This window comes from Thamnophis elegans, chromosome 13 (assembly GCF_009769535.1).
Source record: "Thamnophis elegans isolate rThaEle1 chromosome 13, rThaEle1.pri, whole genome shotgun sequence".
Lineage (NCBI taxonomy): Eukaryota > Metazoa > Chordata > Lepidosauria > Squamata > Colubridae > Thamnophis > Thamnophis elegans.
Window position 1 is genome coordinate 2,811,026 of NC_045553.1, and position 23,939 is coordinate 2,834,964.

A 23,939-nucleotide genomic window follows, 5' to 3' on the forward strand; every position below is an offset into this window, starting at 1 on the left:
AATGTGATTTATGACACAGACTGAGGGTAGGGGCAAAGTTCAGCCATAATTAAAATGAGGTCGGATCTGACGGCAATGGGGGGTGTTGCCGAAATGGTGTTCCTAATAAATGACACCCTAATTAAGACCCCGCCCACTCGAGAGCACTGGTAAAAATTATGCCAGGGTAGGGATGGGGAATGGGTGGAGCTGCCCTGCTACTTCGGGCAGTTGCAGCTAGGCCTGGCACCCCCCGACACCTGCCTTGCCGGCCCATTTCTTCTGCAGCTGGCAAGGCTTTCCCGAAGGTCTCTGTAGCTGATAACAGAGCTCCGGATCGATCCATATATATGTGTGTGTGTTCTGACCCCCCTCGTCCTACACCAAAGCAAGCCGAGACAAAGATACTGCAAGGATTTATTAACACACAGACAGGACCTTGGCAACAATCCAGCACAGACAAGACGTTGCCAGCAATCCAGCACAGACTAACCTTGGCAGCAATCCAGCCTGCCAAGCTAGCCACGAGAGTTCTCCAGCTCTAGTGAATACGTTGACTCCTGCAACGGGCGTGTGCACAATCATTCCTTTTATAGTCTTGAGAGGAGCCTAATTACCACCAGCTGAGTGCAATTCTCTCCTGTGACTGCGTAACTGTTCCTTACACCTATTAGCTCTCCGTTGCCGGGCATCCAGGACCAACTCCCTTGTCTCCTCCCCACTGCTCCAGTGCATGACGTCGGGATCACACTCCCTTGTCTCCTCCCCACTGGTCCAAGGCTCAGGTGCCTCCTAGTGGCCAACCAGCCTCTCTGCGCCCTGCTCGGAGTCGGAACCCTGTCCAGGATCCTCCACAGCCGACTCATCAGGCCCCTCGCTGTCGGAGTCTGGTGGCAGCTCCAACGGCTCCTGCTGGGCCACAACATATATGTATATGTTTATGCAAATATATACAAAGCAGAATTTAATCCAGAAATTAATCCTGGAAGTCTCAGTCTCCCCCGCCCCCCACATATCCCCAAAATCTGTGTTTTAAAAACGCAGATTGACGTCCGAGTGCCCCGCTCCCTTGAGTCCCTGCCTCGGGTCCTGCCTGCCTGCCTGCCTGCCTGCCTGCCTGCAGCTCAGCCTTCTCTCTTGGATCACCCCTCTGCCTTAGGTGCGCAGTAATCAGATGCCAAACCTCAACAGCCTGTATTCTGCTGAGCATGCTGCCATGGTGGAGAAGGTGGGCCGAGAGCTGCTGCCCCCGGACAAGCACGTCTTCGAAGTCCGCGCCGAGACGGACCTCAAGAGCATCGGCAGGGCGATCCAGCGCCTCCTGATGGGCTACAAGGTAAGGAAATGGACCCCCCCCCTCCCGAACCCCTTGCGGTCTTCCTCTTCCAACAAAGCGCCTGCAAATGCAAACTTTCCCCGGATCTTCTGGGGCAGGGATCAGCAATCGGCGCGTGGCTCTTTCATCCCTCTGCGGCGGCTCCCTGTTGCTCAAAATACGCGTCACGACCGCCAATGTGCGGCACCCGCCTGCCCGCAATTTATTGAGCTTTCCGGCCCTCACTAGGCCAAACTTCATTTTAGACGTCAAACCGAACAACCTAAGCCCTGGTGGTGCAGTGGTTAGAATGCAATGTTGCAGGCTGACTCTGCCCACTGCCAGTAGTTTGATTCTGACCAGCTGAAGGTTGGTTCCCTTCAGAAGAGAGGAAAGGAGGAGGAAAGAAGAAAGGGTAAAGGAGAGGGAGAGGGTAATAAGAGTAGGAGAGAGGAGAGGAAGAGGGGAGTAATGGGGGAAAGAGGGAAGAAGAAAAGAAAGGAGAGGAGGAAAGAAGATAGTAGAGAAGAAGGGAGGGCGATAGGGTTGTTGTGGAACAAAATGGATATATGGGATGGCAGAAAAGCAAGGTTGATTATACTATTGAATTTTTAGGGGAAGAATTGAATTGTTATCAATATTAAAAGATAATAAGAATGTATATTTCTGAATGTATGTATGAGAACAAAAAAAACACTTAAAAAAAAGAGTTTTGTGGCCCCCGGGGGTTTCCTTTTCTGTGGAAAACAGATCCAAATGGCTCTTTTGGGTGTTTTAAGATTGCCGAGCCCTGTTCTGGGGCTTTGCAGGGATCTCTACAAAAACCTTGTTGGGAAAACAAGTCCTATTAGACTACAAAGAGTTACGGTTAATCCTCAGCTTACAACCCCGACGGAGCCCCCAAATGTCTGTCGCTAAGCCGGACATTTGTTAATCGAGCCTCGCTCCCTTTTCACGATGCCCTGCGCCACACCAGTTAAGCGAGTCGCCGCTGCTGACGAGTTCGTAACCCGATCGTTCAGCGAATCCGGCTTCCCCATTGTCAGAGGGTCACCAAAGGGGGCCCCGTGGCCTTGCGACCCTAACGGTTGTCATAAGTACGAGTCAGTTTGCCAAGCTTGCGGTTTGTGGATCACGTGGCCAGGGGGATGCTACGAAGGTCGCGAGCGTGACGGTCCTCGAGTCGCTTTTATTTCTGACGCTGTTGTAACTTTCAACGGCCCCTCAAACAAACCCCTGTATTCATTCAGGTCGCTGGGAGCCGAGGGAACAAATACTTGTGGTTCAGGATCTCGCCACACTGATTGCATTTCTCCTCTTGCCTTGCCAAAATTCTCACGCCTCCCATCCTCTTAAGGGTATGTGTCTTGTCTGCCGCAGGATGAACGTCGGGGCCCGACCCTCGTCGCTGTGCAGTCTAACTGGGATTTGAAGCGGCTGGCCAGTAGCATGCCCGTTCTGCAGGAGTTCCCCCTGGTTCCTGTCCACGTGGCGGACGACATCAACTACAGCATATTGGACTGGCAGCGCCATGGTGCCCGCCACTTGATCCGCCACTACCTCAAGCTGGATATGTGTCTGTCTCAGGCCTTTGATATGAGCCGGTGAGCTTTGTGGGACTGTTCCAACCGAGGCTTCTCGAGAGCCTGAAACCCAACTCCTTGTCCCGGCAAAAACTCCTTTGGTTAATTGGCTGTGAATTTTGATCATTCACACCAGGGGTGGGTTTCTCGCCCCGTTCCAACCGGTTTGGTTGGAACGGGGCCGGCGGCGTCCTCGTGCACGCGCGTGGTGCACGCATGCGTACTAGCGTCTGCACGACGCTCCAGCTGCTCCTGGACGATCGCGCAGGCACTGTATGCGTCCTGCGCATGCGTGGAAGCGCAAAACTCGTCAAAACCGGGTAAGGACCGCGGGCGGGTGGGCATGCCCTTCGCCGTTCCCGGAAGTTACTTACTTCCGGGTTCGGCGACCAACCGGTTAGCAGGGACTGCCGCGAACCGGTTGAAACCCACCCCTGATTCACACCCAGCCAAGTCTTTCAAGGCAGGATTTATGGTCACAGACCTTATCTGGCTTGGAGAGCTGCCAGGCCGATCTCTGCAGCAAGGAGTCTCGGAGAGTCACGAACCAGTGAAGCGAACTAATGGTCTCCTGCAAACTCCACTCCCCTGTCGCTCCTCTTTTATTCTCTCTGGGAAGGACCATTCACCGTCCACCTGTGCCTTTACTCCCAAGTCAACCCCTGTTCCTTAGACAGAGGAATACCCGTACAAACTATTTTAGCAAACTCTTTTGCTCTCCTCCCTCCCTAGGTATTACCACCTACCTGTCGGAAACCTTCCGGATGACGTTTCCATCTTCGGCACGGATCTTTTCTTCTCTCGCCATCTCCATCGCCACAATCACCTCCTTTGGCTCTCGCCCACCTCCCGCCCGGACATGGGGGGCAAAGAGGCAGATGACAGCCGCCTGGTCATGGAGTTCGATGAAAGGGCCTCCGTGGAGATCAACCATCCGGGCTGCTATTCCACAGGTGAATAACGGACGGGCGGACTTAAATCCTGCTTTGTTTCTCCCCGTTGGCAGGAGCCCATCACATAGTCCAATCTTCTTCCACGCTGGCGTCTCCACCCAGCTGCTTCCGGTCAGGTGTAAAAGTGCGGAGACAAAAGATGACTTTGGTCTTCTAGTAAAGAATGAAAACAATAACACATTCCACAATCCTACTCCTTTCCATTCCCCCCTCCCATCAACTATACTAATGAAACAGCATAATGAAATAAGACCAAGGGTGGCAGGCCAAAATTCTAAAAGGAATATAATTGCAGGCCTGACACTTCCACTGCCACACTGGCATTTCCACCCATCTCGTTCCGGTCAGGTGCAGAGGGTGCAAAGACAAAGGATGACCTTGGCTTTCTAGAAAGAATGTTGTTATGGCTACATAACATCTAACTCCGTACAATCCCCCCTCCCGTTTTCCCACCATAGAAAAGGCATAGTAGAAGAATAGAAAGTGTGGCAGACCAATGACCCGAAAGAAAAGATGGCTGCAGGCCTGATGCGCAGGGGTTTTCAGAGTCGGTTTTCACCAGCCATGTGCCAATGTGATATTGCCAATAAAAGCATCCTTTGAGAAACTCCCGAGTGCTTCGGAACCTTGGGCTTCTAAAAAGGAATGTTTTTTATTAGCAATAGCAGTTAGACTTATATACCGCTTCATAGGGCTTTCAGCCCTCTCTAAGCGGTTTACAGAGTCAGCATATCGCCCCCAACAACAATCCGGGTCCTCATTTTACCCACCTCGGAAGGATGGAAGGCTGAGTCAACCTTGAGCCGGTGAGATTTGAACTGCAGAACTGCAGTCAGCTGAAGTAGCCTGCAGTGCTGCATTTAACCACTGCGCCACCTCGGCTCTCTTATTATTATTTTATTATTTTTTATAAATTTTTATTTTAAACACATAAAGACATCAACAAAAACAAACACATGACTTAAGACAACATAGGAACAAGAAGTTCCATCGTATATCATACCGCAGTTCCGAATCGGTTTCTTTGCAGTTAGTGTTTTTTCCCTTCTATACATTTCTATCTTGCGTTCATGGTCTCCTTATTCGTTATCCATTTTTATGTACTATTCTATATTTATTTAAACTTAGCTACTTATGACCAGATATTATTTACCTATATTAAGCTATATATTTTTACTGTCATTTATTCTCTTACATATAATTATGGGTGTAAATTCACATGGTTATTCTTTTTCTTTGCCATTCTTATACTTTTGTTATTCCATTTAAAAGGTTATAAGGTGCAGTTTGGATTGTTTTGTTTACCATCCGTAGCGCCTGTTGTGACACCACCTTATTTTCTCTTTCTTTTCTCTCTCCCTTCCTTCTCTACTTCCTTCCTTCCTCCTCTCCTTCCCCTTCTTTCTTCCCTTACCTCTCCCCTACTCTTACCTTCTCTTCCCCTTCCTACCCTCTTTTCTCTCTTCCTCCCTCCCCTCCTTCTCTTTCTCTCCCTCCCACCCACCTCTCACTACCTCTTTCTTCTTCCCCTACCTCTCCTCCACATCTCACCTTATTTTCTCTTTCTTTTCTCCCTCCCTTCCTTCTCTACTTCCTTCCTTCCTCCTCTCCTTCCCCTTCTTCCTTCCCTTACTTCTCCCCTACTTCTGCCCTCCTACCCTCTCTCCTTCTCTTTTTCTCTCTTCCTCCCTCCTCTCCTTCTCTTTCTCTCCCTTCCACCCACCTCTCCTTCTTTTTCTCTCCTTTCCACCCACCTCTCTTTACCTCTTTCTTCTTCCCTTACCTCTCCTCCACTCTTCCTTTCCTACTATCTCTCCTTCTCTTTCTCTCCCTTCCACCCTCCTCTCCTTTCCCTTCTTTCTTCCCTTACCTCTCCCCTACTCTTACCCTCTCTCTTCCCCTTCCTACCCTCTCTCCTTCTCTTTCTCTCCCTTCCTCCCTCCTCTCCTTCTTTTTCTCTCCTTTCCACCCACCTCTCCTTACCTCTTTCTTCTTCCCTTACCTCTCCTCCACTCTTCCTCTTCCTTTCCTACTATCCTTCTCTTTCTCTCCCTTCCACCCTCCTCTCCTTTCCCTTCTTTCTTCCCTTACCTCTCCCCTACTCTTACCTTCTCTTCCCCTTCCTACCCTCTCTCCTTCTCTTTCTCTCCCTTCCTCCCTCCTCTCCTTCTCTTAGAAAGGAATGTTTTATTTTGACAACAACACATTCTGCTCCTTACTATTCCCCACTAATGAAACAGCATCGGAAAATAATAGAGAGTGTGGCAGGCCAAAGATCTTAAAAGGAATATGACTGCAGGCCTGACCCGTAAACCATATCATGATTTGCCCTTTCAAAGTCCAACCAAATGGATCATTTCGTGAAGGTTTTCTCTTTGCCCTCCTAAAGTGTGTGTTGAGCTCGACATCCAAAACTTGGCCGTCAACACCATCCTGCAGTCCCATCGCATCAACGACATGGAAGGGGCCTCCAGCCTCTGCGTCAGCTTCGACGTGATCCAGCAGGCCTCGCTGGAGGACATGGTCACGGGCAACCAGGCGGCCAGCGTCCCCGCCAGCTACGACGAGGCCGCCCTCTGCTCCAACACTTTCAGGTGGGGGCTCGTCCCGCCGGCCCTCCGGGTGATAGAGGTAGCTCCCCTGGGGAAGTGTAGAACGAAGGATTTCTTCTTCTTTTTCTCCTTGTTCCTCTGCAGGATCTTGAAGAGCCTGGTGGTGGGCTGGGTGAAGGAGATCACACAGTACCACAATGTCTACGCCGACAACCAGGTGATTCACTTTTACCGCTGGCTGCGCTCCCCGACCTCCCTGCTCTACGATCCAGCCCTGCACCGAATGCTTCATGGCATGATGAAGAAGCTCTTCCTGCAGTGAGTCTTTCCTGGGCAAAGTAGATTGGCATCTCTTGGGACCTAAAGCTTCCAGACTGGCATCTCTTGGCTCTAAAGCTTCCAGACTGGCATCTCTTGGCTCTAAAGCTTCCAGACTGGCATCTCTTAGGCTCAAAGCCTTCCTTAGACTGGCATCTTAGGTTTAAAGCTTCCCTTAGACTGGCATTTATTCGCTCTTAAGTTTTCCTTAGACTGGCATTTGTTAGCTCTTAGGTTTCCCTTAGACTGGCATCTTAGGTTTAAAGCTTCCCTTAGACTGGCATTTATTATCTCTTACGTTTTCCTTAGATTGGCATTTATTAGCTCTTAAATTTCCCTTAGATTGGCATTTGTTAGGTCCTAAAGCTTCCCTTAGACTGGCATCTTAGGTTTAAAGCTTCCCTTAGACTGGCATTTATTCGCTCTTAAGTTTTCCTTAGACTGGCATTTGTTAGCTCTTAGGTTTCCCTTAGACTGGCATCTTAGGTTTAAAGCTTCCCTTAGACTGGCACTTATTATCTCTTACGTTTTCCTTAGATTGGCATTTATTAGCTCTTAAATTTCCCTTAGATTGGCATTTGTTAGGTCCTAAAGCTTCCCTTAGACTGGCATCTTAGGTTTAAAGCTTCCCTTAGACTGGCATTTATTAGCTCTTAAGTTTTCCTTAGACTGGCATTTGTTAGCTCTTAAGTTTGCCTTAGATTGGCATCTCTTAGCTCTAAAGCTTCCAGACTGGCATCTCTTAGGCTCAAAGCCTTCCTTAGACTGGCATCTTAGGTTTAAAGCTTCCCTTAGACTGGCATTTATTATCTCTTAAGTTTCCCTTAGATTGGCATTTGTTAGGTCCTAAAGCTTCCCTTAGACTGGCATCTTAGGTTTAAAGCTTCCTTCAGCCTGGCATCTCTTGGCTCTAAAGCTTCCAGACTGGCATCTCTTAGCCTTAAAGCCTTCCTTAGACTGGCATCTTAGGTCTAAAGCTTCCCTTAGACTGGATTGGATTGGATTTATTACATTTATATGCTGCCCTTTTCCCCGAAGGGGACTCAGGGCGGCTCACAATTCAGTCAGGGAAAGGGGTACAGACAGGGAATAAAAGACGAACATAACAGTACACAATTTAAAACACACAACAACCATACCATTCGAGGAGGGGGGCAAAAGCTCTTTAGCCCCAGGCCTGTCGGAACAGCCAGGTTTTAAGGGCTTTGCGGAAGGCCTGGAGGGTGGTGAGGGTTCGAATCTCCACGGGGGGTTCGTTCCAGAGGGTCGGAGCAGCCACAGAGAAGGCTCTCCTCCGGGTAGTCGCCAGTCGACACTGGCCGGCGGATGGAATTCGAAGGAGGCCTAATCTGTGGGATCTGATCGGTCTATTGGAGGTAATTGGCAGCAGGCGGTCTCTCAAGTACCCAGGTCCAATACCATGAAGGGCTTTATAAGTGACGACTAGCGCCTTGAAGCGTATCCGAAGGCCAATAGGCAGCCAGTGCAGCTCGCGGAGGATAGATGTAACATGGGTGTATCAATCGCTCGCGTGGCTGCATTCTGGACAAGCTGAAGTCTCCGAATGCTCTTCAAGGGCTGCCCCATGTAGAGCACATTGCAGTAGTCTGGCATTTATTAGCTCTTAAGTTTCCCTTAGACTGGCATTTGTTAGGTCTAAAGCTTCTCTCAGATTGGCATCTCCGATTTAAAGCTTGACTGGCATTTGTTAGGTTTAAAGCTTCCCTTAGACTGGCCTGTAGCAGAGAGGAAAAAAATAAAAGTACATTACATTTACCTCCCCCAGGTTGGTGGCAGAATTCAAGCGGCTGGGCTCCGTGGTCATTTACGCCAATTTCAACCGTATCATTCTGTGCACCAAGAAGCGCCATATCGAAGATGCCCTGGCCTACGTCGAGTACATCACCAACAGGTAACGTCTGTCATGGGACGCAGGTTGGCACAGCTCTCGCCCAGGTCCGTTGTTAGGAAGGGAGATTGTTAAGTGACAGTGGAAAAAACAGATAATGCTTTGTGCCCCATCGTGCCATTCAATAAAGAAGGCGATTCTGGAAAATTTGGGACAATCATCTGTTCTGACGCCCCTCGTTCCACACCAACACACACTCCGAGCCAAAAATAAGTTACGGCATTTAATTAACAGACATACAGGTCCTTGGCAGCAAACCGGCACAGACAAGCTTGGGCAGCAATAAACACAGATAAGGCTTGGCAGCAATCCAGCCTGCCAAGCTCATACAAAGTTCTCCGACATTCGATCCTGTGTTGACTTCTGCAATGAGGGGTGTGTGCACAAGTAGCCTTTTTATAGTCTGGAGAGGAGCCTAATGACCACCAACTGAGTGCAATCACCTCCTGTAACTGCGCAACTGTTCCTGACGCTTATTAGCTCTTCGATGGCGTGCATCCAGGAACAACTCACTGCTGGCGTCCGGCTCACTCTCCCTTGTCTCCTCCCCACTGGTCCAAAGCTCAGGCGCCATCTGGTGGCCAACCAGCCTCTCTGCGCCCTGCTCGGAGTCGGAACCCTGTCCAGGGTCCTCCACATCCTCCAGAGCCAACTCATAGGGCTGGTGGCAGCTCCAACAGCACCTGCTGGGCCACAACAATCGTCTATGGAGATTCTCCATCATCCAGGTTATGGTTGTCCCAAAGGTGCTTTTTTTTAAAGGGGTAACTGGACTTTCTGGTTTTCCTTTGAAGACATTTTCCTTCTCATCCAGGAAGCTTCTTCAGCTCTGAAGAAAAACTGAACTGAGAACTGAAGAAGAAGCTTCTTGGTTGAGAAGCGAAATGTCTTCAAACGAACGTCCTCTTCCCACCCTTAAACTCCATCCCCATTGCCCTGTTTTAGGATGGGGAGAATTTGGAGGTGCAAAAGATGAAGAAGCTTCTTGGGAAAGCAGGAAGTCCAGGGGCCTCTTGGGGGGAAAAAAACCACCTTTGGGATTCGAGACAATCCTGGAATTTCTTATTTGGATTCCAGAGTCTGCTTAGATTTAGATTTAATGAATTTATAGGCCGCCCAATCCCGAAGGACTCCGGGCGGCTTACAACAAATACATTTAAAAAATAGAAAAGTTAAAACAAAGAAACATAGATTAAAAAAGCCACATCATAGACCCAGTCTAATCGGGGCTGGACCTCAATCCTGAGGTCAACAGCCCGGGGCCTGCCGGAATAGCCAGGTTTTAATAGCCTTTCGGAAGGCCATGAGAGTGGGTAGGGTCCGGATCTCTGGGGGCAGTTTATTCCAGAGGGTCGGAGCAGCTACAGAGAAGGCCCTCCTCCGGGTGGTTGCCAGCCGACATTGTCTGGCTGACGGCACCCGGAGGAGGCCCACCCTGTGCGATCTTATCGGTCATTGGGAAGTATGCGGCAGAAGACGGTCTCGCAGATATCCGGGTCCTAGGCCATGTAGGGCTTTAAAAGTAATGACCAGCACCTTGAATTGTGCCCGGAGACCAATGGGAAGCCAGTGCACCTCGCGGAGGATAGGTGTAATGTGGGTGTACCTTGGTACACCCAATATCGCTCGCGCGGCTGCATTCTGGACTAGTTGTAGTCTCCGAACACTTCCCTATCTTGGCATTTTGGAGAACGGAAAAAGCTTTCCGTTGGAAAACTGTTGTGTTATTTCTAGAATGAACCAGCCGTTAAATTTATAATAATAATAATAATATATAATATAATATAATAATATAATAATAATTCCAGGGCATTCAAGTAGAACTTTGGTGGGTGCAGAAACTTCTGTCACATCCCCCATATAGGTCAGACAAGGCATTATGATTTAGTGCACCCATCAGAGGGAGAAACGTCTTCTAATTATGGACATCTATAAAGTCCCAAGACGGGGACACAGTGGCTAAGACGCCGAGCTTGTCGGCGGTTCGAATCCCTAGCGCCGCATAACTGAGTGAGCTCCCGTTCCTTGTCCCAGCTTCTGCCAACCTAGCAGTTCGAAAGCAGGTTAAAAAATGCAAGTAGACAAATAGGGACCACCTTTGGTGGGAAGGGAACAGCGTTCCGTGTGCCTTCGGCGTTGAATCATGCCGGCCACATGACCACGGAGACGTCTTTGGACAGCGCTGGCTCTTCGGCTTTGAAACAGAGATGAGCACTGCCCCTAGAGTCAGGAACGACTAGCACAGATGTGTGAGGGGAAGCTTTACCTTGACCTATAAAATCCCAAAGGTATGTCTGGACACATAAAAGATCCCTCCAGCTTTACTTATATTCATAAAAGGATATGTAGGCTTCCTGAGTCTTTTGTGCCTTTGGGGTTGAGGCTGTGGCTGCCAGCTTCCCCTCTTAACTGTCCCTCTTATCTCCCTGCTTGCAGCTACCGTATTATTTGGAGTATAAGACGCACCAAGGTTTTGAAGAGGCAAATTAAAAAAAAAAGTTTTTGCAGCCTCCAAACCTCCCCAAAATGGCCCGTTTTTCATGAAAATGGGCCCGTTTTTTTTTTTCAAAAAGAAGGGGCATGAATAGTATTTAGGAGGCTTGTAGAGTGCTCAAGGGGGGGGGGCAAAATGAGCAAAAAACAATCCATTTTTCACGATAACGGTCCTGTTTTTTGTCAAGAAAAGCGAATGGAGAGCCTTCGGGAGTCTTATAGAGTGCTCTGGGAGGGGGCAAAATAGAGCAAAAATGAGCCATTTCTGCCCTCCCCAGCCCCCAGGAGCACACTGAAAGCCTCCTAAAGGCTATGCACAGCCATTTTGGTGAAGGGGGCGGGGTTTCGGGAGGCAAAAAAAAATACTGCGTTCGGTGTATAAGACGCACCCAGATTTTCAGCCTCTTTTTTGCGGGGAAAAAGGTGCGTCTTATACTCCAAAAAAATACAGTAGTTTGGGAGCAGCTAAAGAACATCATTGTTCTACCATCTTTGCTCCTTCTGACACCTGTCCCTTCGTTATCCTCCAGCCCCTGTTTTTTTTCTACCCTTCTCATATCTCCTCAGCACTTTCCTGGAAGCATTAGCGAAATTGTGATTTAATGGACTCTCTTATCTGATATCTCCGGGGGATGTCTCGGCTCAAAGTTGTCTGTTGCATTGAAGTCCAATTATACCAAGATTTATGTTGTTATGGTGGGTCTACCCAGACAGCCAGGCATTCAGGCTGGATTTGGCATTTTTATCCCGTCTGTCAAAAGTGCCTCCCAAGAACCCGGGATAGACAGATGCTTACGTACGCACAAGCGTGAACTCACATCTTCCAGTTCTCAACTGCCCATCATACGCATCAAATTCTTCCCAAAAGCCTAGGGCAGGGGACAGCAACTGTGGCTCTGGAGCTGCATGTGGCTCTTTCATCCCTCTGCTGTGGCTCCCTGTCGCTCAAAATATGGGCCGCAATCACCAATGTGCGACACCCGCCGTGAGCTTTTCAACCCCCGGTAGATTTTGTGTTTTCTGTGGGAAACAGATGCAAATTTTTAAGGTTGCCGACTCACATGGCCTAGGATCGTCGTAGAACAGGCAGACCTGTGACCACAATTGAGCCCCAAATGTCTGTTGTTAAGTGAGACATTTGCTAAGTGAATCCCCCCCCCCACGCTTTGCAACCTTTCTTGCCACCGCTGTTAAGTGAATCGCTGTGGTTGATCAGTCAGTAAAGATCTCAGATTCTTAATAAATCATTGTTTAAAGACGGCTATAAAGTTATAATATTGTGTGGGCCTGGAGAGGATAGGTGAGATAAACAGTAAATAACCTTTAGTTAACTACAATAATAACAATGAAATGTTAATGGACAATATTTAATGATACATACAGATGTGTTACCGGGGGGGGGGGGAATGCTCAGATATCCTACTTAACCGAATTAATTTTAGAACATGTCATAAAGGTGTAATGGTATTGGAGATCTATTGAAATGGCAAATGAACGCAAATGGTTGTGTCTCCTAATATAAATGATTCTAGATAAAAACATGTTCAAACAACGGTAACCAAATGAGAATTATGGTACAGGGATAGTAAAATACATAACTTTTTCTTTCTTGACTTAAAATGTACAACCTGATTTGAATGAAGCCTATGTAAGGACTGTGGAAGAAACGCACGGAATATATTTTTAACCAATCGATACGCTTTCAACAAGATGTAACGAAAAATGGTGTTTTTTTTCTTATTTTTTCTTTTTTGTTTAAAACAAAAAACTATCTCAAAATAAAAAAAGATCTCAGATTCTCCTTCAAAGTCATGGACCAATAAAAATAATGATCTTCGGCATGGTGAGAAAGCTTAAGGAAGTGGGACAGCTCTTCCACGTTAGGAAGGGGGCAAAGAACTACCTTCCTCCTTTTGAAAGCAGAGACCACGCAGTAGTGTCTTTCTGGACCCGGGTGGTACAATGGCTAAAATGTAGTATTGCAGGGCTAATTCACTGCTCACTGCCAGGAGTTCGATGCTGACCGGCTCGGGGCTGGCTCAGCCTTCCATCCTTCCGAGGTCGGTAAAATGAGGACCCAGATTGTTGGGAGGCCGACTCTGTAAACCTCTTAGGGATGTAAAGCGATATATAAATGCTATTAAGAGCCGTGGTGGTTAGAATGCAGCATTGCAGGCTAACTCTGAACGCTGCCACCAGTTTGATCCTGATCGGCTGAAGTTTGACTCGACCTCCCATCCTTCTGAAGTCCGTAAAATGAGGACCCGGGTTGTTGGGGGCAATATGCTGAATCTATAAATCCATTTAGAGAGGGCTGTAAAGCATCATGAAGTGGTCTATAAGTGCTATTAAGAGCTGTGGTGGCACAGTGGTTAGAATGCGGCATTGCAAGCTAATTCTGCCGACTGGCCAGCAGTTCGATCCTGACCAGCGGCTCATGGTTGACACAGCCTCCCTTCCTTGCGAAGTCAGTAAAACGAGGGCCCAGATTATTGGGGCCAAGAGGCCGACCACTTAGAGAGGGCTGTAAAGCATTGTGAAGCGGTATATAAGTCTTATCGCTATAGCTATCTTTTTTTTTTCTCCCTTCCAGCATCCATTCGAAAGAGCTCTTCCACTCCCTGGCCATTTCCTTTTCCTGCTGCTGGGAGTTTTTGCTGTGGATGGACCCCACCAATTACGGCGGGATCAAGGGCCAAGGGCCGTCCCGGACCCACTCAGAAGAGGTAAAGGGCCCAGCAAGGAAAGAGTCTCTGGGGCAGAGGTGGGTTCCTACCGGTTCGCACCAGTTCGGTAGAACCGGTTTGTCAAATCTACCGAACCAGTTAGAAGAGGTTCCACCAGTGGACCCGGAAAGCAGGCCACACCTACAGAAGAGGCTCCAAAATTTTTTTGAAACCCATCACTGACACACACAAAGCTACAGAGAGAGAAAGAGAAAGAAAGGAAGAAAAAAAGAAAGAAAAAGAGAGAGAGATGAAAGAAAAAAAGGAAAAAGGGACAGAGAGACAAAAGGAAGGAGAGAGAGAGAGAGAGAGAAAGAAAACACATGGCCAGCAAGCCACTCCCACCAGATCACATGGCTGGCAAGCCACTCCCACAAAGGAGGCCACACCCACAGAGTAGGTTCGAAAAGTTTTTGAAACCCACCACTGACACACACAAACACACACAGACAGACAGACTCACACAGAGAGAGAAAGAGAAAGAAAGGAAGAAAGAAATAAAAAAAGAAAGAAAGAAAAAGTGAGAGATGAAAGAAAAAAAGGAAAAGGACAGAGAGACAAAAGGAAGGAAAGAGAGAGAAAGAAAGAAAGAAAGAAAGAAAGAAAGAAAGAAAGAAAGAAAGAAAACACATGGCCGGCAAGCCACTCCCACCAGGTCACATGGCCGGCAAGCCACTCCCACAAAGGAGGCCACACCCACAGAGTAGGTTCGAAAAGTTTTTGAAACCCACCACTGACACACACACACAAACACACACAGACAGACAGACTCACACAGAGAGAGAAAGAGAAAGAAAGGAAGAAAGAAAGAAAAAAGAAAGAAAAAGTGAGAGATGAAAGAAAAAAAGGAAAAAGGGACAGAGAGACAAAAGGAAGGAAAGAGAGAGAAAGAAAGAAAGAAAGAAAGAAAGAAAGAAAGAAAGAAAGAAAGAAAGAAAGAAAACACATGGTTGGCAAGCCACTCCCACCAGATCACATGGCCGGCAAGCCACTCCCACAAAGGAGGCCACACCCACGGGTAGGTTCGAAAAGTTTTTGAAACCCACCACTGCTCTGGGAATACTATGAAAAGTTTGGCTCTTCACGCAGGATTAGGGTCTGGAAACAAAATGATAGCCCCTTTGGATTGGATTGTTGTTGTCAGAAATGGGAGTAGAGTCTCCTGCTTGGGCGGGATGGGGGTTGGACTAGATGACCTACAAGTTCCCTTCCAACTCTGTTAAACTAATACCTAAGGGGCAAGAGCAAGGAAAAACACAGGAGGGGTGAAATTGGGGAAGCAGCCATTGTCCAAGGAGAACTCTTGATTGTCACTCATTGAAACCTAGGTGAGGAGTAAACGGACAGCAGATGCAGCCAACGATGAAGAGGAGGAGAAAGAGGAGGAAGAGGAAGAAGAAGGTGACTTGGGGGAAAACAGTATCGAGAACCGCCTGGAAAACAACTGGAACATCATGCAGTATTTGCCACAGGCGGCTTCCTGTCAGAGTTACTTCCTTATGATTGTGTCCGGTGAGTTCCTGCGGATGTGTGCGCGTTTTCAGAATCTCAGCACCTGGGCTCTGGCCGAAGGTCCACTTGTGGAAAGGTCAAGCAAGAATCCTAGCTTTAGTCCTGCCACATGTGCTCCCAGCGGTTCTTGGGATCCCATTCCTCCAGATGTGATTTCTAGAATGGCTTCTGGGTCCAGACAGAGCAACTTAGGACCAAGCGATTCAGACTTAACAATTCTTTGATTGCTTAACTGCTGCAAAAATAAAAAAAATCAGGTCCCACATTGTGGTGATGCCTCGACTTACGACGTCGGTCAGGCCTGGATGCCATCTTTTGCATTGGGGCTTCAGGCCTGCCACATTTTCTGCTGTGGGAAAATGGGAGGGGGGATTAAATGGAGTATGGACTGTGTGTGTGTGTGTGTGTGTGTGTATGCATATGTATTGTGCCACAACGCCTGGTATGCCCAAATATGGGAGGGAGCATACTGGTTCCCTTTTCTGTCTATCGGCTCACTCTGGGAGCCATCCAGGCAGAATGCCACTTTTTTTAATGTTGCCTTTGTTCCATTTGTGTTTTATTTGTGCTGATAAATAAATAAAGGGAGACTAGTATAGATCTATTTCAAGCTATTTAGCTCTAATCAGCTAGCATTACCCTTAACTGGGAATCAAACCTGGGCTGTATTACATTACATTAGCTTAGTGGCTAATATAACTGCCTAAGATGTAATACAGCACAGGTTCGAATCCCAGTAAGGGTATGGCTAGCTGATGAGAGCTAAATAGCTTGAAATAGATCTATACTAGTCTCCCTTTATTTATTTATCAGCACAATTGCAACACACACACACAGACACATACACACACATATATTCATTCATTCATTCATTCATTCATAATAACATTCCTTTCTCGGAGAGTCAAGGACATTTTGCCCTGCACCTGGAGCGGTGTGACTGGGAGGCATCTCCAGTTGGGACAATGCTCTAATTGGACCATGTGATGGTCATGTGGGTGCTGGCCAGAGGTTTGGACTTTCGTTTGGGTGGGGGTCAGGTTTTTGAAAGATGCCCTAATTAATTCATGAGCCTCGAGCCAAGTTTCAAAAGAAAACCAGTCAAGAAAACCTCAGGATGCTGTCCAGGATCCTGAGCCCCGAAGGTCGACCAGAATCCAGGTAGCGCGAAGACTCAGGGAGGATGGAGGTCTTAACGACTGCAATCCCACTCCCCAAATTGGGATTGAGGGCAATCTGCCCATATATTCCATCTCCCGGAAGAGGCAGAGGGTTTGAGGAAGGGGTTCAAATCGTGGCTTGGCGTTTCACCCTTCTGGATATTTCTTCCCCAGCGTACATCGTGGCTGTTCACCACAGCATCAAGGAGGAAATGAAGCGGAATATTTCCGGAAGCACACCGGTCAGGAGGAGAGCCGGCAGCCAAGCCTCCCAGCAGGCTGCAGGGGAGACGGGCACCATGCCAGGTGAGTGCCCCCGGGGCTCCTTGCTCCCACCCGCTTAGCCAAGTGACAGGCAGTTGGCCGAGTGCCAGAGAGTTGGTTCTTTAAGCATTTGAAGACAATGAACACAATTAGAGGGCTGGAGGCTAAAACATACGAAGAACGGTTGCAGGAACTGGGTATGTCTAGTTTAATGAAAAGAAGGACTAAGGGAGACATGATAGCAGTCTTCCAATATCTCAGGGGCTGCCCCAAAGAAGAGGGAGTCAAGCTATTCTCCAAAGCACCCGAGGGCAGAACAAGAAGCAATGGGTGGAAACTAATCAAGGAGAGAAGCAACCTAGAATTAAGGAGAGATTTCCTGACAGAACAATGAATCAGTGGAACAACTTGCTTCCAGAAGTTGTGAATGCCCCAACACGAGAGCCACGTTGGCACATCTGGGAAAACCTGAATCTGAAAGCTTCCTGGTTTTCTCTACCCAGTTGAAAGTTCAAGATCTTCCCCCCCCCACACACACACACAAGTCCATCCCATAGTCCAATCTCCCACCGTCACGCTGGCAGCTTCCCCCCATCCAGTTCTGGTCAGGTGCAGAGACAAAGGATGACCTTGGCTTTCTAGGAAGAATGTTGTTATGGCTACATAGCATCTAACTCCATACAATCCCATTTTCCCATAATAGAATAGTAGAATAATATTATATTGGCAGGCCAAAAACCCAAAAGAAAAGAGGGCTGCAGGCCTGAGCATTGATTGAACTTAAGACTCTCCCTCACCTGGACGGGAATGTCTTCTGCACCCCGAAGAAAGCATAAAGTGTGGGGCACATTTTTTTGGGGGGGGTCTTTCTCTCTACTGGCTGTCTACCTCCCCATCATTGATGGCCGTGTCTGCTTGCTTCCCCCCTTCTAGGCACCATCGCTTTCTCACAGGAGTACGTCGCCAACGAGCTGACGCAAAGCTTTTTCACGATCACTCAGAAGATCCAAAAGAAACTCACGGGTTCTCGCCACACCACAGAGCTCTCCGAAATGTTCCCCTCCCTGCCTGGCTCACACCTGGCGCTCCACAATCCTGCGCTGGAGTTCATCAAACATGTCTGCCAGGTAGGGTGAGAACCCCGGGAGGCCTAACCTTCATGCGGAAGGAGGAGGAGGAGGAGGAGGAGGGGCTGGGATGGACAGAGCAATAAGGAAGCGAATATAAAGATAAAACATTTTTGGAAAGGGTTAAACGGAAAAGAAATTGGAGCTTTTATATTCTATGGGTTGACGGCAATAAGATGACCTTTTGCACATAAATGGGATTTCGATCCCCACCGTCGAAGAATGGTTGCCAAAGCTGAGTTGGCGTTTGCAGAGGTGTGTGTATATGTGTGTGTGTGTGCGTGTGTGTGTATCTCCACGAGCTCCCCGTGGAGATCCGGACCCTTACTACTCTCCCGGCCTTCCGCAAAGCCACGAAGACTTGGCTGCTCCGGCAGGCTGGGGGGCTGTTGAAATAGCCAGCCCCATGGGAACTATGAATGTTGTGTATTTTAAATTGTTGTTTGTCTATTGTCTATTTATCCCCTTCCTTTTGTTAATTGTAAGCCGCCCGCAGTCCTTCGGGAGTGGGTGGCATACAACACCAATAAATTCAATTCAATTCAATATGTATGTATGTATATATATATATGTGTGTGTCTGTATGGATGTATATATATATATGTGTGTGTGTGTGTTTGTTTGTATATATATGTGTGTGTGTGTATGTATATATGTATGTATATATGTGTGTGTATGTACGTGTGTGTGTGTGTGTGTGTATATGTATGTATGTATGTATAAAATCATAAGATAAAGGTAAAGATTCCCCTTGCACATACATGCTGGTCGTTCCCGACTCTAGGGGGCGATGCTCATCTCCGTTTCAAAGCCGAAGAGCCAGCGCTGTCTGAAGACGTCTCTGTGGTCATGTGGCCGGCGTGACTCAATGCCGATGGTGCACAGAACGCCGTTCCCTTCCCACCAAAAGTGGTTCCTGTTTTTTGCATTTTTTACCGGCTTTCGAACTGCTAGATTGGCAGAAGCTGGGACAAGTAACGGGAGCTCACTTCGCCACGCGGCGCTAGGGATTTGAACTGCCAGCCTTTCTGATCGAGAAGCTCAGCATCTTTAGCCACTGAGCCACCGCGTCATACGCATGAATTATATTCTGCGCGGAAATGTTTATTTTCTTTCCCGCATTCGGAGCTCCATTAGATGGAAATTCCCCGGGGGGGGGGAGTTTCCTTTGATCTTTGAAGCCAGAAACTCTCCCCCCCTCCTCTTCCCCCTCCCCTTGTCTTTTGCTAGTCCTGCTTATATCCGGAGCTCAAGATAAAAATGCCCCCCCCCCCCCCCCCCCCGCAACCCGGCCACCTGAAGAACCCTCCTCTCTTTCCCAGGTGCTGTCTCTGGACGCCAACATCGCCAACCAAGTGCAGAAGCTGAAGCGCGACCTCCTGCGCCTCATCGATGTGGGGGAATTCTCCGAGGAGGCCAACTTCCAGGACCCCTGCCGCTCCTACGTCCTCCCGGAAGTCATCTGCAGAAACTGCAACTTTTGCCGGGACCTGGATCTCTGCAAGGATCCGGCTCTCTTTCAGGTACCCTCACGGACTCCCTTCATGCCGCCTGCTACTGCTTTCCCCTGCCCCTCTTCCCTCCTGTTCTGCATGCCAGCCCACCCCTCGCGCAAGTTAAGTTGCCCGCAGGCGCATTTGGCACTCGTGCGGCCCAATTCCTCCCTCCCGCCAGGTCTCCCAAGCCGCAAAGGTTAGGGCACGCTGCATCATTGGGCTCTCGTTCCCTGGGCCCTCCTTCCGTTGCAGCGAGACGTTCTCCTGCAGGACCCCTCCCTCCTTCTTTCTCCTTCGAAGCCCACCCACTCTGTGCCCCTTCCCCTCTTCCAGGAGGACTCCCCGCTGCCCAGCTGGTTGTGCTCCAATTGCCAATCGCAGTACGATTCCGACGCCATCGAGATGGCTCTGGTGGAAGCCTTGCAGAAGAAGCTGATGGCCTTCACCCTGCAAGATCTGGTGAGGAGGGGGTGGGGTCAGTGCTCCCCCTGGGTAGGAGCCCCGCGTGGATATCTCTGAAGCACCCGACTCGCCCCGCCTGCCGCCCCTTAACGGAATCCGTGTTTAGCAAGAAGTCCTACGAGGCGGACTAGCAGATATTCTGTAATCGGCAAATCACGCTCCTTCCCACCCTTAAACTCCCATCACCATCGTCCTGTTTTAGGATGGGAGTGGAGAGAATTAGAAGATGAAGAAGCTTCTTAGAAAACAAAGACATTTGCTTCTTGCAAAAGCACCTTTGGGGCAGCCATGACCTGGACGACAGAGAGACTCCATAGATATTTATATCCCTTGCAGACAGCTGGTCATATGCATCCTTTTTAGAGGGTCATTGAGGCCACTTGGAGGATTTATATTCCTTGCAGACAGCTGGTCATTTGCATCCTTTGAGAGGGTCATTGAGGCCACTTGGAGGATTTATATTCCTTGCAGGCAGCTGGTCATTTGCTTCTTTTTAGAGGGTCATTGAGGCCACTTGGAGGTTTTATACTCCTTGCAGGCAGCTGGTCATTTGCATCCTTTTAGAGGGTCGTTGAGGCCACTCAGAGGATTTATATTCCTTGCAGACAGCTGGTCATTTGCTTCCTTTTAGAGGGTCGTTGAGGCCATTCAGAGGATTTATATTCCTTGCAGACAGCTGGTCATTTGCTTCCTTTTAGAGGGTCGTTGAGGCCACTTGGAGGATTTATACTCCTTGCAGACAGCTGGTCATTTGCATCCTTTGAGAGGGTCATTGAGGCCACTTGGAGGTTCGTCGGTGCCCTCAGGGGTCACCTAAGTGGTGCAAATGGGTATGGAGCCTTCTTGGAACTGACTGTGCTATAGACTGGAGATAGATGAGGTCCTATCCCTCCTCCTCCATTGAGGGAGGGACGTTCAATTTCGACGTCTTGACCCATTTTTCAAACTAACTGGTGGACTTAATGACCCTCTCAAAGGATGCAAATGACCAGCTCTCTGCAAAGAGTATAAATCCATTCCCCGCCATCCGGTCAGAGCTGAAGAAGCTCCTTGGATGAGAAGCGAAACCTCTTCAAAGAAAAAGAAAAACTCCCGAAAGTCCAGTTGCCTCTGGAAAAAGCCCCTTCGGGACAACCAGGCTGAGAATCTCCGTAGACAACGAGTGAGGAAGTGCCAGGCCATAACAAGCCCACAATCATCGTCTTTGTAGCTGTTTGAGCTCAGAGCCCAGGGAGAGAGGGATTCGGTGTTTGGACCCAGGTTATATGGAGCGCAGCCTTCTGGTCCCTACTGAGGATGGGTGTTGAGCCTGGCTGCATCCTTTGCCAGGATGTTCTCTGAGGGATCGGAAGCAGAGCCTAATTCATTTGTGCCCCAAATGTTTCAGGTGTGCTTGAAATGCAAAGGTATCAAGGATACTCACATGCCCATCTACTGCAGCTGCGCTGGGGACTTCGACCTCCTGCTGCCCACCAAGGTAGAGTCAAGGCCCCTGCCTCGCTTTTCCCTCCAGTGGTGGGATTCAATCTTTTTTTTTTAACTGCCGGTTCTGTGGGTGGGGCTTGGTGGTGGGCATGGCAAGGGAAGGATACCGCTAAATCTCCCATCCCTCTCCCCCTGCTGGGTGAAGCCCCTTCCGGCTCTGTCTCTTGCTGGGAGGTTAACCCACTGTAAAATCTCCATTCCCACCCCATTCCAGGGGAAGGATGCTGCAAAATCTCCCTTCCCTCTTCCCCTGATGGGTAAAGCCCCTTCCCCCTTCCTTCTCTGTCTCTTAGGGGAAGGTTAACCCACTGTAAAATCTCCATTCCCACCCCGTTCCAGGGGAAGGATACTCTAAATCTCCCTTCCCTCTCCCCCTGATGGGTGAAGCCCCTTCCCCCTTCCTTCTCTGTCTCTTAGGGGAAGGTTAACCCACTGTAAAATCTCCATTCCCACCCCATTCCAGGGGAAGGATGCTGCTAAATCTCCCTTCCCTCTCCCCCTGATGGGTGAAGCCCCTTCCCCCTTCCTTCTCTGTCTCTTAGGGGAAGGTTAACCCACTGTAAAATCTCCATTCCCACCCCGTTCCAGGGGAAGGATACTCTAAATCTCCCTTCCCTCTCCCCCTGATGGGTGAAGCCCCTTCCCCCTTCCTTCTCTGTCTCTTAGGGGAAGGTTAACCCACTGTAAAATCTCCATTCCCACCCCGTTCCAGGGGAAGGATACTCTAAATCTCCCTTCCCTCTCCCCCTGATGGGTGAAGCCCCTTCCCCATTCCTTCTCTTGCTGGGAGGTTAACCCACTGTAAAATCTCCATTCCCACCCCATTCCAGGGGAAGGATACTGCGAAATCTCCCTTCCCTCTCCCCCTGATGGGTGAAGCCCCTTCCCCCTTCCTTCTCTGTCTCTTAGGGGAAGGTTAACCCACTGTAAAATCTCCATTCCCACCCCATTCCAGGGGAAGGATACTGCGAAATCTCCCTTCCCTCTCCCCCTGATGGGCGAAGCCCCTTCCTCCTTCCTTCTCTGTCTCTTGCTGGGAGGTTAACCCACTGTAATATCCCCATTCCCACCCCATTCCAGGGGAAGGATGCTGCGAAATCTCCCTTCCCTCTCCCCCTGATGGGTGAAGCCCGTTCCCCCTTCCTTCTCTGGGGGGGAAGGTTACCCACTGTAAAATCTCCATTCCCACCCCACTTTATTCTCTCTCTCTCTCTCTCTTTCCTCTCATACCCAGAGCTTCCTGGATCATTTGAAGGTTTTCCGGGGCATCGCTCGGCATTACGGAATGGCCCACTTGCTGGAGAACGTCCAGTGGCTGCTTCAAATGAACCCCCAGCTTCTCTCCTGAGATGAAACCCCCCCACCAACCCCTTCATCCTTTCCTGGCAGAAGCGACGCCCAAGAAGGCGGGCAGGTCGCCTTCTCTCGGCCGTGCGGTGAAGTCTTTTAAGGAGAGAAACGCTTGTGCGGGGCGGCTGGCGAGGGGGACCCTTCGCCCCGGGGGGGGGAAGCAAAAGTTGCAAGCCTTAAGGTTGTCCTGCCTTGCGCAGAAGCTTCAAGAGGAGAACTTGAGGTCTTGCAAAGAAGGAAGAAGAAGAGATAACGGTGTCTCCGTCCAAAAGAGGCGGATCCGTGTCATGAAACTCAGCACGAAAATGCAAGGAGCTTTTTTGGGGTGCCCCTTGTCCCCAATTTTGCACAGCCAGAAAAAAAAAAAACTTGGGATTATGCGGAGCATTTTTCCTGCCCAGATTTTATGCTCTTCTTGTTTTGACTTTGGTGTTTTTAGAAAAAAGGTTTTTTAAAAAAACGATATAAAGAATTCCTTTGCTTTCAAACCAGCTTTTGCCCCTATATTTAATAAATAAAATTGATGCCGCCTACATCCAAACGAACGAAGCAGAGAGTGTGCAATTAAAGAAACTAGGCTTCAACATAGAATTGACAGCTTTGGAAGGGACCTCGGAGGTCTTCTAGTCCAACCCCCTGCTCGAGCAAGAGACCCTTGTACCCATTTGGGGGCAAAGGGCGACCTCCATTGAGGGAGCACCCACAGCCTCCAGAGGTAAGCTGTTCCACTAATTAGTTTTTCACCCCGTCAGGAAATTTTTCCTTAATTCTAGGTTGAATGGCCAAGGTCTTGCCAGCTGCTAAGACGTGCTTGGTGGGATGGCCTGGGGCGTCCTTCAAACGCAGTATTGTAGGCTCTGCCCACAGTCAGGAAGTTCGATCCTGACCAGCTCAAGGTTGACTCAGCCTTCCGTCCTTATGAGGTCAGTAAAATGAGGACCCAGATTGTTGGGGGGCAAAAGGCCGATTCCGTAAACTGCTTAGAGAGGGCTGTAAAAGCACTACAAAGCAGTATATAAGTCCAAGGGCTGTCGCTTTCTTCCTCCCTTCCCTCCATCCTTTCCTTTCTCTCTCTCCCTTTTCTCTTCCTTCCCGCCATGATGGTGCAGTGGTTAGAATGCAGCATTGCAAGCTAACTCTGCTCACATTGCCAACAGTTCGATCCTGACCAGCTCAAGGTTGACTCATCCTTCTATCCTTCCGAGGTGGGTAAAATGAGGACCCAGATTGTTGGGGGCAAAAGGCTGACTGTGTA

The 23,939-nt window shown here is 49.0% G+C and overlaps 1 protein-coding gene across 1 annotated transcript in view; it reads left to right on the plus strand.

Annotated features, from left to right (window-relative positions):
• Positions 1-23,596, plus strand: part of POLE (DNA polymerase epsilon, catalytic subunit) — a 75,540-nt gene extending 51,944 nt beyond the window's left edge. Inside the window, 14 exon segments of the mRNA XM_032229346.1 lie at positions 1,139-1,315; positions 2,675-2,898; positions 3,610-3,830; positions 6,220-6,424; positions 6,527-6,700; positions 8,487-8,612; positions 13,696-13,828; positions 15,157-15,340; positions 16,675-16,806; positions 17,698-17,891; positions 19,214-19,414; positions 19,721-19,846; positions 21,237-21,326; positions 22,569-23,596. Of these exon segments, the coding sequence (XP_032085237.1) occupies positions 1,139-1,315; positions 2,675-2,898; positions 3,610-3,830; positions 6,220-6,424; positions 6,527-6,700; positions 8,487-8,612; positions 13,696-13,828; positions 15,157-15,340; positions 16,675-16,806; positions 17,698-17,891; positions 19,214-19,414; positions 19,721-19,846; positions 21,237-21,326; positions 22,569-22,682 (2,301 nt within the window). The 3' untranslated portion in view covers positions 22,683-23,596.
• The last annotated feature ends 343 nt before the right edge of the window (positions 23,597-23,939 follow it).